The following is a 15,596-nucleotide window of genomic DNA, read 5'->3' as shown; positions in this document are numbered from 1 at the left end:
TAACTCATCATTAGCAAGCTCATTAGCTCATCAGCTTAGCTTGGTTGCTAATGAGCAAAAGACCTATTTGTATCATAGACTCCTGTTTCAGAACGACAGTATATGTCAACCATGTTTCTAACTTTTCACAGTTTATAGCAGTTGGGACTACTTATGTAATTTGTGCACAAATGAACAAATCCAGTAATTCTATTGGAATTGTTTTTGCCAGGAAATGTTGTGATTGTCAATGCTTGTGTAACAAGGCCTTAACAGCTAAGCTGAGTTTCAAAGAAGCTTCATGAAAAATTGTGAATACTCATAATTTCAGTCTGACTTAGTTGTTTTGATATAGCAAAGATGAGGCAACTGGCTGATAAAAAAACATACCTGCATGTTTTATTATAATGTTTCTTATAAATTACTACATATTTTTGTTGCACCTTCGTTTTGTGTTGATGCCCCTCATGTTAATAGCTTCTGTAAGCTCACAACATAGATATTATGAGTAACTACTTTCCCACCATTATGAACATGAATAAATGACATTGATACATACAGTAATTAATTCACTGATACACAATGTAGAGCAGTAATAGGTGCCTTTTTTATCCTTATAGAAGAGTCATTGCTCACTTAAAGTTCATAAAGATGGCACATCATAAGCACATGAGTAAAATAGTTAAAGACATACTCATGTTCAAGAATAATGACACTCCACTTCTTAGTACTGCTTGTTAATGAACTGTAAGGTGGTGAAATTTTACTGTAAAGTTCACAGGGAAAAAATTCTTTGGTGTTTACTTAGGTGTCTATTTTGAGATGTGAGTAATGCTGTATAGATATGAAATCACTGTAAAATGTAATTCTACCAGCACAAAGACAATAATAATTATATAAGTGGAACACATTACACATCAATCTCCAGAGAGAAGTCTTAAGTTATTTCAGTTGCAGAACAAACATTGTCATGCTTAAGAAAAATTGTACTGTGAGGTTACATTTTACAACTTCTAATGCTGTATGGGAAATGTCAAATTACATCTACAGTGTAAAGCAAGAGAGCAAATTTCTGTTTCCTTAAGATCGCAAAGGCATACTCTCCCTCTGACTGGCAAGTACTTATCATCTTAGTTGGTTGGCTTGGTTAGGTTTAGGCAAGAGGAGTGACATTGGTTAGCATTAAGGAAAGGCAGAGTAAGGCGGGTCATGCCCTTTCCCGGGAATCAAAAATTCGTGGCCGGAAAAACAACGCTTTGAGCAGTGAGTTCAAAGCACACTTTAACATTCACTTTAACAAGTGAAAATACATTTTAAGGTCCATAATGTATAAGAAAAAGACATCTGCAACATATGCACCATAAAATAAACAAAAAAGGTGATCACCAAAGTATGTAAAGTCCATATTTGAAAAAACATTGTTCCGTGGAAACCTCTTTGCAAAGTGTTTTAAGGCAAGCTGCCAATCAGGCAGTTTTAGGTCTCTCTCCAGGGTATCTTTATTTTGCAGAATATTCAAATCCTGATGGAAAAGTCCTCATCCAGTCTTAATTCTGCTGTGACACATTCCAAAAGAATAATTAAAACTGTCACTCAGACCACTTGCAGGTAAGTGGATTTAAAGTCTGTTCCAAGTGCGTTTTTAGCATTGCATTTGTAAATGCCAGAGTTCATGAGCATAGGGTTCTGTATGACCAGACTGCCCTCCTCTGTCATGTGAATCCCTCCTTGCACTGTAAACCGGTTATGCGGAACAAGCGTTGTACGTCCAGGCAACGTCCATGAAATATCCGGCTTGGGAATACCATTTGCAACACAATTTAACTTCACTGGTGATCCCCGGTTGACTCTTGTAATTGAGGTCAGTGAACTGGCGATACGTGGTGGGAAAACCATCACTGCAACTGGGTAGGATAGTGTTGAAGATCCAAAAGAGTTAGAGGCCTTACAAATGTATGTTCCTTTGTCAAAGGTGGCGACCTGTCTGAGTTGGAGGGTCCCATTGGCAAGAAAAGATAACCGGCCAATGGTTTGAGGTTTGTCCAACACAAGACCATTGGGAAGGGTCCATGTGATTGACGCCTGGGGCCAGCCATCCACAGTGCAGGGTAAATTGAGGTTGAGGCCGTAAGTGATCTGCATTCCACCTGAAAAGTAAAAAGACAAAAGTGAGTAAATTTGATGCTAAATTATACTATTTAGTTATATACCAAAAAGATACAGTACAAGTGAAGCCATAGGGCCAGATTTCTCATTGATTCTTCATCTGCTTTTAGTGTGTTTTCAAACCTGTGTTATTTAGTGTGTTTGAACTGGGTTCTGGTTTGGTTCCCCCCTCAGTACAATTTGTTTGGGCAGGAAAATCATCCTTGGTGACCAAAACAAAACCCAAGTTCCTTTAGAGGAACCAGTCAAAAAAGAACTGTGGAGTGGTTTTTGGTGTAATTTTGGTGTAATCTTCAGGACCTTCTCACTTCCACTTATGACAGATCAAATCAAGGAGCAGAGCAAATGTTCTTTACTTTAAAGCATTTTGGTGTGAAAAGAAACCAAAGTTTACCCCTTGACTGATTCGGACCAGAGGAAACAAACTATAAGTTTAAAAACGACTTAAGTCTCCTACTTGCTCAAACGAAGGTAACCTTTATTTCATGAATTTGAGATGAAAAACATACCTGTAGATCCTCGGATCACTGGCTTTCTGCCCGCCTCCAGTGAATAACGTTTCTCTGCTTGCCCTGCCACATTTTTTGCTATGCACCGGTACACTCCCTTATCACTTGCAACCGGTTGAGAGATCTGCAGAGTTCCGTTACCAAGATGATGTGTGAAGTGTTGGACTCTTACACCAGGTGTTAACATCATGCCATTGGGTAAAATCCATGCAAACTCTGGGTTTGGCTTTCCACGAGCAGGGCACTCCAGCATCAATGCCCCACTGTCTTGCTTTATTGGTAAGATTTCAATATTGGGAACAGCAAAACTTGGTTTCTCCGCTATTGATGCCACGTCTAATTCAACCAAAAGTGAGGCTTCACCCAGATTGTTTTTAGCGACACACATGTACCTCCCTTCATCTGTTTTCCTCACCCCTCTCAGCTCCAAGCTCCCATTCCTGTGGACTTGGAAGCGACCGCCTAGGTAGGGTGTTGGAAGTGAGTGGCCGTAAGGAGTAACCCACCAGACTCTTGGTTCAGGTTTTCCCCCCACTCTGCAGTCCAGGAGTGCTGTTTGGTAGGAAACAGCCAAAACCTTTGTGGTGCTCCTCCCTTTCATGCCATTGATAAAGGGTTCCTGGATTTCAGCTTCAAGTCTTATGTTTTTAACATCATCACCAGCAGAATTCCGTGCCACACATGCGTATTTCCCTTCATCAGCCAATATTACTTTATTCACTACTAACATGCCATCGTCCATGATCTGAAACTTGTCTGATGACACCGATATCACATTATTTCTTGGTGAGATCCACATGATTTTTGGTGTAGGGTCACCTGTTGCCTGGCAACTCAATTTAGCCGACTCTCCCAGCTTTACTGTAATAAGTGATTGTGATTTAAATCTAATTTTTGGAGCATTCGGTTCCACTTTGACACTAACTTTTCTTTCATCCTTGCCGAGTTTGTTCTTGGCATAACAAGTGTAGTCACCCTCGTCTTTTTTGCCCATTTGCTGGAGAAGTAAAGTTCCATTGCCAAAAATAACATAGCGGCGGTTGCGAAGGCCACTGTCATCCGACTGAAGGGCATTGTTGATTAAAGTTCCATCTGGTAGACTCCAGGTAACTTCAGGGTCAGGGAGGCCTGTTGCAACACAGTCCACCTAAAAAAGAAACAAAGGAAGGAGAATAACTGGATGAGGTAGAATATTAATGTAAGGCTTAGCCTAGACAAATTTCTGAATAAAGACCTTGTTGGTTTAGGGGTAATTATTTTTTAATTATTCAATGTTCAGCACTTTTACCTTAATTGGAAGGCTGTAAGGCTGATTTGCTTAAATTTTTTTTCTTTGAAAAAAAAAAAGTTATTGAATGTAAAGAAGTTATGCTTTATATTGTAAATATAAAAAAATGACACTGTAGAATCCTTTGAATATTTCTATCAGGGCTGTCAGCGTTAACGCATTAATCGCAATGCAATTAAGATCCGTAATTAACGTATTCATTTTTCAAAATCCCTTCAATTGCTGGCCTACACTTGCATCTTTAAGAGGCTGTACCATGCTGAGTTTTAAAGCTAGAGTGATTATACTGGTATCATATAAAACTAAAAGACATATGGAAATTAGTGGTACAAACCATGCCATGCTATCTTCTCAGTAGGGTGGCAGAATAACACTCCAAAGCTAGACTAAATTTTGGCGGTGGAAAAATGGCATGGTCATTTCTCAGGGGTCCCTTGACCTCTGAGCTCAGGATATTTGAATGAAAATAAGTTCTGTGGATACCCACAAGTCTCCCCTTTGCAGAAATGCCCACTTTATGCTCATCCCATCTAGTTTTTTTTAGACAACCTGGTAAGAATTGCTTCACCTTGTCAATATGGACTTCAAAACTGTTTTGTAATGCGAAATAATGGAATTGAATCTGTGTATCCTTTGTTCAATTAATATTCAATTGAGAATCAAAAAACAATAAATTAAACGTGTTGTTTTCTGTTTTTTCCTTTTTGAAATGAAAACAAATTAATGAAAATTAGTTTGTTTTTCAATATCCCATCAGGATCAAGTAAAGGAAAGTTGAAATACGGGTCACAGGCTGAATTTGATTTTATTATTTAATTTGTCTGATCTGCATAACCCGGAAGTTTGTATTTTTGATGCTCCGAAATGAGTGTCAGAAGATTCTGTGCTCAGCACGGACCCATGTGAAAAGGGCACGTATCGGACAGAGAGCTGTAGAAAATGGTGCATGGCTCAATATTTGGGGCAAATGTTCTTGTTTGTTTAGGTCTACAGTTACTCAGCTGGTCTGATGTTCCGTGCATAGCCTATTGTCTATGAATTGAATTGTTGATTAAATGGCTCTTTCTCTTATAACAGACGGGCCCATCTTATGGAAGCAAGTTTATGACTGGCTGTCTGTCTTCAATGGAAGTGCCATCAGGAGAGGGTCGAGTTGGAAAAATTCTCAGAGACATTCATCAGCCGTATCATGATTTCCAACAGCAGGTAAACAGAATAACAGGCATTAAGCGGAGCAAAGTGCTGTTATAATTGGCCCCTGTGATGTTCCTTGTTGTAAACATTTGTGAAAATTGTAGTCTAATGTGACAAAGATGGAACCTTCATTAATCATAAAAATGTAGCCTACATTGCTCCGTTTAATGTCTGTTATTCTGTTTACCTGCCGTCGGAAATCAGTCATGTTTTAATTCATTCATATTTCAACTTTCCGTTATTTGATCCTGATTAACAAACGGGATATTGAAAAACAAACAAATTTTAATTTATTTGTTTTCATTTCAAAAAGGAAAAAACAGAAAACGACCCGTTTTTTAAATTTAATGTTTTTTGATTCTCAATTGAAGATTAATTAAACAAATGATACTGAAAACATGCAATTAAAATTTGATTAATTATAGAAATTTCGCAATTAATCGCAATTAACAAAATTATTCCCTTGACAGCCCTAATTTCTATACTAGTTTACTTTGCATTTATTTAAATGTATAGCCACACAAATTCATATCTTTATATTAAAATATCTGGACACACTTACAGTCCTTACATTTATACATACAGCAATGAGCAGAGAGAAAAGACAAAGGAATGAAAAACAGGAGAATAATTCCTGTTTTTATCAAATGAAGTCCAACTGCCTCATGTACATAGGAAAGAATCCAGTTGTAGAAATCCAAATCAAAGTAAAAAGGGACGCTGATGTGAAAGTGCCCAGCTCGACACCAGTGCTCGACTTTCCAGAGCTGTAAGGCACATGAATAATGCCAGGATTTAAAAAAACAATGTGGCAGCTACACAGTGACTTTAAACTAAGAAACTGGTGGAAATAAAATGTTGGTTGGAATTATTTGTACATAGATTCTGTCTGAAACAGTTTAAACGTGGTTTTAAACATCTGAATTGGCTCATGTGTGACTAATGTATCGTGGCAGAAACAACATCTCACGTGTCTCGTAGGATGAAAAATCTCGTTGTGTCTTTTCCATGACACCTTGTGGGGATTTTTTTTTTCAATTAGTGCCCTCACATGTGCTGTACACTGCATTCTGTCACACAGAGCTCTAAACTAACTGCTGTTAAATTTCTGGGTGATTTAACATTGTTCTTCAGACAACTTTATGTGTGGGACAACATACATTGCCTAGGCTGTTCAATTCAGTCGATTAAAATACTTGGAAAATTTGTTGCAGATAAGTTTTCTCTTTCAAAAGTCAAACACATTTACTAAGATAACATGAACACTGTTACAAAAAATGCTTTTATCAAAATCTAGATGTTTAAGTCTTCTGTCTGTGTTCACCGCAGGCTTTATATAAAGATGGACAACATGACAACTCCTCAAAGTGAAGCCAAAACACCTGGATGGTCTCCTGGTGGCTGGCTGCGGTTTAGGTCATAAGGCCCGCCCCTCCATGTTAGCAGAGTAAGTACAGTTTTGTGCTTTTATACTTTTACATCTGTCTCTGGCGTCCTTAATATGTTGCTGTCTCTGTTGAGCCGTCTTTAGTTTTTAGAGGCCTTAACAGTGGGAGTAACAAGATGCTTTCTGTCACTGAAATCAGTTCTCATCACCTGATGTTTGTTCAAGTGATCCTTTTAATGATAAGTTTGATTTTAATGAGTTATTTAATTCTACAAAAAGGGGATTTTCCTGCCATGATTGACAGCTGTGTGAGCCAGTAAGTGTGCTAGTGTTCAATGGTGCTGCTTGCAATTGGTCAGACAGGTGTTTTTGCGGGAACTCTACCCCTGCGGAGACCGCTACTGCGCAGACTCCACCTCCGAAAGATGTCACAAGATGGCAGCCGCCTTATCCGGAATATTTTAGCTTCACTTCAGCATAGCGGAGGTAGCCTATCTGTTGTCCATTTTTATTTGCAGTCTATAGTGTTCACATACAAAAATACGTTTTTGAGTTTTGATTTTATGGCTGTGTAATTTGAAAAGGGTCGCTTGTAGTGAAGAACTACTAGATTATTAAAAACAAACCTTGCAGTTTCCTGCTCAACAGAGCATTTTGGCACCTTTCAACCCATTGTTTTGGTAATGCAGCCTGCAGTCGCCATCCTAATCAACCTTGGTTTTAGCCATGAAGAAGCTCTGATAAACCCACTGTACACTAACCGCCCAGCACCAAACAGCAGACAGACAAAGTTAGGAGTGGATTGAGACCAAAACAGAAAACAAATCCAAATGGATGGTAATGTTTTTAGCTGCAGAATGTTTCAATAGGTAACTGATGCTAATACTTCTGCTATACACACATTATAGAGTGTTAATATATCAGTGCTGTGTCCATGCCCCCAAAAGGCCAAAAAAATCATTAATGCTTTAATTACGCTTTTGAGAAATCAGACCTATATGTCTTATCCTAACATTATTGTATTCATCATTATAGATTCACAAATTTTAGGGAAAAATAGAACATACTGAAAAAAAAACCTGATATAGAAAAGTTCACAGGCTACATTAAATAATCTCTGAGCAAGCTCCCCAAATTTACCTGGAAGTTTTCTCCAAAGGTGACCCTGGTCTGTGCAGTCCTCACATGCTCAATTCTGGGAGGGGTCATTAACACCTCCAACTGATGAAGGAAATACATAAAAAAATGACAAAATACATAAAACCTTTAGTGTGAAAGTGACAGCTTGGAAAATACAGACTTCAGCCAAGTATTGATCACTCAACCCTGCTGCTACAGCTATTGCCGAACCCATTTACAGAAAAATTTAAATCCTATTTTTAACGCCTTGATTCTTTAAGGTAAAGACATGTTAGACGTCTTTACAATATGATTTTGACACTCACTAAAAAAGAGAGGAATTTTTAATGAACAAAGAGTGTTCTCAGCCAGAAATGAAATGAAGACTACTGGAAAGGAGCTGGCAGCAAAAATGAACCTGCCTGAAGTCGTTATCTGTCCGGTTCATACCTGGAAGAGCTCCATGTCCTCCCCATTGGGCCCTGAAAGACACACAGATAATTTCCACCATCTAGCTCTGTTAGCTGAAGTATCCTCAGAGTCCCATTATGGAAAACTTTAATTGGTCTCTCGGACTGCAGGCAGATAGGGGAGAGAAATGAGCCTGATATTAAAGCAGTCAGTGATGTTGAATGGAAACTAAAACATTTTAATGTATTGATAAAATGATCAATGTTGTACTGATTCGTACATTTATAAAAGTAAGTTACCTGTATCGATGTTCCATGATGGTCTTGGATGGTAGCTGCCAGATGGTCCCTCTTGCTGATCCGATAGATTCTGGACAGTGGAGGTAGACAGCAGAACCATACATAGCTGTGACAGAGTGCTTTCGGGATGGCACTCCATGGTGGTGGGTTGGAGGGACAGGGAGAGGAGGAGGCTGGTGGGAGATGGAGGGGGAATCTGCCCTCATCTCCAACTGCCACAGTTCTTTTGGCAATGCCCACAGCATTAGTGGCCAGACACTCGTACCTGTGGAGGGATTAACAGCAGCCTTGACTTTTTAAAAAAAAAAACCAACTTGCAGCTTAGTATCTAAAATCAAGTCAACAAAGAATTTTTCATATGGCCTAATAACTTTGAGTTAGTATTTGAATTGCTTTTAAAAGGAATACCATGCTTTGCCTGAAGGTGCAAAACTTCACCAACTTCATTTTCCTTTATGGTTTCAGCTCCACCTCCATTAATAGACTCCAACTAGTCCAGAACGCAGCTGCCCGACTCCTCACCTGCACCAAACCTTGGCACCACATCACCCCAGTCTTAAAAAACCTTCACTGACTCCCTGTCTCCCACCGGAATACCTTCAAGATTCTCGTCCTCACCTTTAAAGCCCTTTAAAGCCCCTACTTTTGGGGACAGAGCCCTCTCCAGGGCTGCTCCCAGGCTCTGGAACTCCCTCCCCCAAGTGAGTCCCTCGCCCAACTTTCAGTCCTGCCTCAAAACCCATCTCTTCTCCTCTGCCTATTCCTAGCCCCCAACCCTGTTTCTTCTTTTTGTTTTTGTTTTTTTCAGTTCAAAAAAGGCGCTATATAACTCCAAAGTATTATTATTATTATTATTTTATTATTATTATTATATTATTATTATATTGTTATTATTATTATTATTATATTATTATAACAAATCTACTATTGCTGCATTAGTGCTGCCCCCAAGGGTGGGTCATGGTCATCCTGATACAATTGCGGTTAAAATGATTGAAGGCCAATATAACTGTTTTTTAAGATGCTAGTGGGCACTGAGGTTTTGCTAAAAATCATGTACCAACCACATCAGCAACGCTTATTGGGAAGGTGATTAAATAAAGCTGCAAAGTTAGGTTAAATTTTGGTGAGGGAACAACTGGCATGGCAATTTCCACAGGGGTCTCTTGAACCCTCACCTCAAGATATCTGAATGATGGGTTCCAGTGGTACTCCCAGTGGAAGTGGGAAAATAAAAAAAAATTCTGCCTTAAAATTGACCAGGCCTCCCAGTAATTGTTTTGCTCCTTACAACCAATGTTCTCCTTCAAATTAAAGCTGTATATATATATTTTTTAAGGAAAAGAACACCCTATTTGAAGAACAATAATCACTGTGGAACTATTAACTTCAGAGGTATAAGTCTTTGCACATCACATAATTAGTCCTGAGTCTTCCCCGGGGTCTCCTACCGGTGGGACGTGCCCTGAACACCTCACCAGGGAGGCGTCCAGGAAGCATCCTAATTAGATGCCCGAGCCACCTCATCTGGCTCTTCTCAACGTGGAGGAGCAGTGGCTCTACTCCGAGCTCCTCCCGGATGAACGAGCTTCTCACCCTACTGTATCTCTAAGGGAGAACCCAGCCACCCTACGGAGAACGCTCATTTTGGCCGCTTGTACCCGTTTAGTAATATTAACTGTAAAATAGTAAACTAAAATATAACTATTTGATTCCTTAACTCTCCGTATTGACATAGTTTTCAACTATATACTTCAACAGCATAACAGAATTCCTGGTATTCAGTTATAGTTTTTGGTTTTGTGGTGCCACTCAAAGACCTTCAGGGGCTCTATCTGGCCACCCTAATTAAAATTTCTGGGAGCACCATTGTGCTTTATGCCAGTTAAAGTCAGTCAGTTGGTTGAAAATTTACAGTTGGTTGGTCCTGAATTTAAATATGCAGCTTTGTGAGGCTGATGGGAATACCAATAATTTTGCAGGTATTTGGTCAACCAAAGTATTGGACTAACCCTAACCCATAAAGCTTTGATGAGAAATCATATGTAAACTGAGGGGAATATTAAGCCAGGTTAGGAGAACACATCCTGATTTAACTAGGTATGTCAACCAAAATGAGAACTTTGACATATGATACAAGCATACATATTTAACCAGACATCTGACAAGTGCATAGACAAAAAGACTGAATCATAATCATAATGCATGTATCATACCTCCCAGCATCAGCTGGCGAAATACTCTTCACATACAGCGTCCCATTGGGGAAAACAAAGAGCCTGCGTCCAAGAAACTGTGATGGCTTGACATGGACGCCTGCTGGGAGTGTCCATTTCACAGCAGGCACTGGTTCGCCCTTCACAGAGCAGTGGATATACACACTCCTGCCTGGTTTAATTGGATTTTATTAGTTTAGATTATGAACATACTATTGTATTTCACCATCCCTATGATGACGAAAACTTTCTGGTATGGGGAATTTAGGGATATACTATACCTGGCTGAATGACCACAGTATCAGTCGCTCCTTCACTGATGCTTGGAGGCAGAGCTGCTACATGCAGATGATAAGTTATTGTATCAGCACCCGCTGCATTGCTTGCGATACATTTATAGTCCCCTTTGCTGGAGAAATTAAGAGAGTGAATTTGAAGGGTTCCATTTTGAAGAAGAGATATTGGTGAAAGGGGAGAGTGAACAGTCCCGACTTCACGTATAAACGTCCTGTCGGGAAGGATCCAGGAAATTTGGGCAGGCGGTTTTCCTGAAGCAAGGCAGTCAAGAGACACATTTTTTCCTAAGTAGGCTGCGATCTCTGTGGACTCAGGCAGCTGGATATTGGGTGCCTGAGTCTGGACAGCTAAGGTGATGACCATGCGATCAGATCCAAAGCTGTTCTGGGCCGTGCAGAGGTACTGGCCTCTATCCTGAAGCTGAATGTTCTTAATAACAAACGTTCCATTTTTGAAGACTTCAAAACGGGGACCATGCTTGGTGTTGGCTGGGATAGTGGCCCCTGAGGAGGGAAAAGAAAGGATATGAATTCTGAATCATGATTCACATGACTACTGCATTTGAACATTTCTGTCTCTGTCTTGCCAGTGATAGTCTCAAAAAAGATACAGGCAGCTATTACCCGGTAAGATGTATGATCTGAAGCAACACATAAACCTAGGACTGTCCCATTTTCCTACATTCTGTAGTTTTTTTGTCATTATTTCTTTCATGTCTTCCTCTTTTTAAAAAATGTTTCTCCTGATTACCTGTGGAGACTTTGGTCCATGCAATGTTTGGTTCAGGGTTCCCTGCTGCTTTGCAAGGCAGGAACACATCACTTTCCGCTAGTACTGACACACTAGCTGTGGTTACTGTGCTAATACGGGGCTTCTGCCCACCACTTCCAGCGCCCCACACCCATGGGAAAGGAGGTGCGGCTGTGGGCCGCCGAGAGCTGATTCGTCCTGCTACAAAAACACATTAATACAACAAGAAATGATTTCATTATGACAGATTAAAATATCTAAAAAATATACTGCCCATTTTCCATTATATATACTGGTACATAGCATATGTCGTTGCACAAATGTGCCTACCTCCAACAGGCCACCGACCTTCATACAGAACCCCAGGGGTGGTAGGGTGGTAAGGACGAGGGGTCGGGATGAAACCAGAGAATGATGATGATGAATGTTTAGCAAAGTTTGGAGGTTGCAGATTGTAAGTGTCAGAAACAGTGGGTGCTGGTGGTTTGGGGGTGTAGGGTTTATTTGGAGGCAGAGCTTGGGGTTTAGGTGTAATGAGGGATGGAGGATTTTGGTAACTAATGCGAGGTTTGGGTGTTACTATCCTTCCCAGCTGAGCGATACGATCAAGTTGCGCCTGGAAAAATCAAAATGTCAAATTATTCTAGTATTGTGTTGAATACAACACAATGAGATCTGTAAAGAGATTGATCACATTCTGCATGCCCACAAAACTATCTGTCATCATACCTGTCTATATCTGTTTCTCAGCCTTGATAGAAACAGTTGGTCTCTGGTTTGGGTCCTGCCATTCACATGATGATTTTGATGATGGCGATGATGTGACAGATGAAGGTTAGAGAGTGTCACTCTGGAGTTTCCTGTTGTTCCAGACACTGTAGGTGTGGGCTTCACTGTTTCAGCTGTGATCTCTGGTCGGTTGGTGACAACTGGGATTTGAGCCCAGGGGTGAGGGAGAGGCCAGGGTCTATGCGTGGGCACAGGGTTTGACCCAGGACCTAGGAGGGAAGGGAAAAACTTTGATAAAAACATGCATTCCAATCAGGATTAAATTGACAGGCCATAACACCAAGACAACTATTGCACAATTTAAGAATTAAGCATTTTCCACCTAGGTGGAAAGAAGTTCAGGATGTGGTTAGGCCCACAAAGGCTTCTTCGGCCCCAGGGCCTAATGGAGTCTCCTACCGGGTTTATAAAAGTGCACCTGACATCCTTACGTTTTTGTGGAAACATCTCAAAATTGTTTGGGAGAAACAAATTATCCCAAGAGCATGGTTCAGGGCAGGGGGTGTCTTCATCCCTAAGGAGAAGGAGTCCTCAGATCTTAGCCTTAGTAACTCAGAGAGATTAGCTGAGTACTTAGAAAGGAATGGGTTAATAGACCCGACGGTGCAGAAGGCAGGGATACCAGGTTTTGAAGGGTGCCTAGCGCATACAAGCATGATCTGGCACCTGATTCAGGCAGCTAAGAGGGAGAAAAGAGACCTGCATGTAATATTTTTAGATCTGGCTAATGCGTTTGGTTCAGTGCCACATACCCACATTTAGAGTGCTTTTGAGTATCTTAGGGTGCTGGGAATAGTTGTCAACTTTGTGAAAGCATATTTTCAGGACATTAGATTGTGTATAAGTATGGCAGATTGCACAACAGGCTGGCAGAGGCTACAGATAGGTATTATGGCAGGGTGTACAATTTCGCCATTAGCATTTACAATGGCGATGGAAGTAATTATCAGGGCTTCCGAATGAGATGTGTCTTCCACCAATTAGGGCTTACATGGATGACATGACACTAGTAACTAGAACGGTGCCATGTAAAAAGAGGCTATTAGAGAAGGTAAATAAAAATCTCAAGTGGGCCAGTATGAAGATCAAGCCAAGTAAGTCTAGAAGTATTTCATTATGTAGAGGGAAATTAAATGATAGGAAATTTATCATAGATGATGAGGAAATTTCAACAATTAGGAAAAAGTCAGCGAAGAGCCTAGGTAGGTGGTACAATGTGTATTTGAATAATGATGAGCAGGTTGTGCAATTTAGAAAAGATGTTGCTGAAGGACTAGATAGAATAGATGAGTCAGGACTCCCAGGAAAGTTGAAGTTGTGGTGTTTGCAGTTTGGGTTATTTCCTAGGTTAATGAGGCCACTGTCAAGTGCACCAAGGTCAGGGTAGAGCTGTTGTTAGCCGGGAGTAAGGATGTAGTAGTTAGGACTGTGGCTCTAAATCCATCCAAGGGGAGAAAATGGAACCCAAGAGTGGCAGTTCAGGACGCAGAGGCTGCGCTTAGGCATGCAGAGATAGTAGGTAATGTTCAGTTTGGCTGGGGAGGCTTGGGGCTTGGGCCATGCAAACCTGTGTGGAACACAGCAGGCCCCAAGGATAGAAGAAAACTGGTAGTGGAACAGGAACGTAGGCAGGAGGAGACTGTAAGGGGTGCTAAGGCAGTGGCTCAGGCTAAGCAGGGTCAGTGGTTGAATTGGGAAAGTGTAGAGAGGAGGGACCTTAGCTGGAGGGACCTGTGGAATATGGAGGACAGCCACATTAGATTCCTGATAGGGACTACATATGATGTGTTGCCAACCCCTCAGAACTTGAAGCTCTGGGTAAATGGTGACCCATCATGCCCACTGTGTTCAGGTACTGCAACCTTAATACATATTTTGTCAAGCTGCAAAATTAGTTTGTCACAGGGCCGGTATACGTGGCAACTTAATCAGGTATTGAGAAGCTTAGCTGCAGGTACTGAGGGGAGTAGAAGACACGTGAATTCAGGAGGTTATAAAAAAGAGAGTCCAGATATCCAGTTTGTGCGTGAGGGGGAGAAACATAGTTGCAGTAAGTTAGGGAGGAGGCAAAGGTGCGGTTGCGTTGAAGGAGCTTGTGATTGGAAAATGCAGGTAGATTTAGGAGGAAGGCTTGTTATTCCCCAGGAAATAGTCTGTACTAATTTGAGGCCTGACATAGTGCTGTGGTCGATGAGTCAGTGGATCATTTATTTATCTGAGCTAACAGTCCCTTGAGAAGCCTCAGTGGAAGAAGCCTATGAAAGGAAGAAACTGAGGTACACAAACTTACAGGCAGAAGCTGAGAAGAAGCCCAGTTGAAGTGGGATGTAGGGGATTTGTAACTTGAAGCTTGCACAAACTCAAACTGTAAAGCAAGTGTGATGATGTGCTCGGGAAGGTAGCATCGACATGGTCACTACTGGGAGCTCGCATAAATGGAACCTGGGTCAGTTGAAGGTGGCATTGCTGTTTGGGCTGTGATAGCCATGTGATAACTAGCCTAGCTAGCGTGGCTAGCCTAGCTTAGCTTTAGCCTTGTATTTGTGATAGCCATGTTGTAGCTTAGCTTAGCTTTGTATCTGTGATAGCTTTCTAGTAGTTTAGCTTAGACTTGTATCGGTGATAGCCATGTGATACTGCCATGTAGTACTGCTACTACCTGGAGCTTGCATAAACAGAACCTGGGTCTGTTGAAGTTGGCAGGGCTGTTTGGGCTGCATAGGAGTAGTGAGAGCTGGTACTAGGGGAGTGGCTTTGGGATGCCAAAGTTCATTGCCTAGCCTCCTGGAGGTGTTGTGGGACCAACTAGGTGAAACATTGATGAAAGGAGGTTCCCACCTGATGACCCCAAAGATGTGTTAGTCTTCACTGCTCTCTGACTTTTCTATTACTGCTCTTTGGCCTTTATATTTATAATTGCTGATTAGTGACCCTAGGTTCTTCATTGAGTGCTTATCCTTTTCTTGAGCACAAGTTTCTTGTGTTTTAGTTGAACACAATATTAACTAATCAAGGCGATGGCCCTGTTTACTCTTGGTATTTACAGTCCTCTAGGGTGATCCAATTACAATAGACAGCACTACATGGAGGTGTAAACAACCGCTAAGATGCTTATGATCTGATCAAACAAACCACTTGCAGAGGTGGTCTGGGACACATTTTACCACATATCTTTGAAGTGTAAAAGCGAAT

General features: G+C 40.9%; 1 protein-coding gene across 1 annotated transcript in view; it reads right to left on the bottom strand.

Annotated features, from left to right (window-relative positions):
- Positions 1 to 521: 521 nt before the first annotated feature.
- si:ch211-159i8.4 (matrix-remodeling-associated protein 5) overlaps positions 522 to 15,596 on the bottom strand; it is a 41,889-nt gene continuing 26,814 nt past the window's right edge. The window contains 12 exon segments of the mRNA XM_042494001.1: positions 522 to 2,126; positions 2,655 to 3,801; positions 7,664 to 7,744; positions 8,093 to 8,124; positions 8,127 to 8,217; positions 8,334 to 8,567; positions 8,569 to 8,617; positions 10,569 to 10,740; positions 10,850 to 11,368; positions 11,616 to 11,816; positions 11,946 to 12,231; positions 12,345 to 12,613. Of these exon segments, the coding sequence (XP_042349935.1) occupies positions 1,573 to 2,126; positions 2,655 to 3,801; positions 7,664 to 7,744; positions 8,093 to 8,124; positions 8,127 to 8,217; positions 8,334 to 8,567; positions 8,569 to 8,617; positions 10,569 to 10,740; positions 10,850 to 11,368; positions 11,616 to 11,816; positions 11,946 to 12,231; positions 12,345 to 12,613 (3,635 nt within the window). The 3' untranslated portion in view covers positions 522 to 1,572.

This window comes from Plectropomus leopardus, chromosome 9, assembly GCF_008729295.1.
Source record: "Plectropomus leopardus isolate mb chromosome 9, YSFRI_Pleo_2.0, whole genome shotgun sequence".
Taxonomy (NCBI): Eukaryota; Metazoa; Chordata; class Actinopteri; order Perciformes; family Serranidae; genus Plectropomus; species Plectropomus leopardus.
Note: the sequence above shows the minus strand (reverse complement) of the source record. Positions and strands in the feature narration are given on the sequence as shown.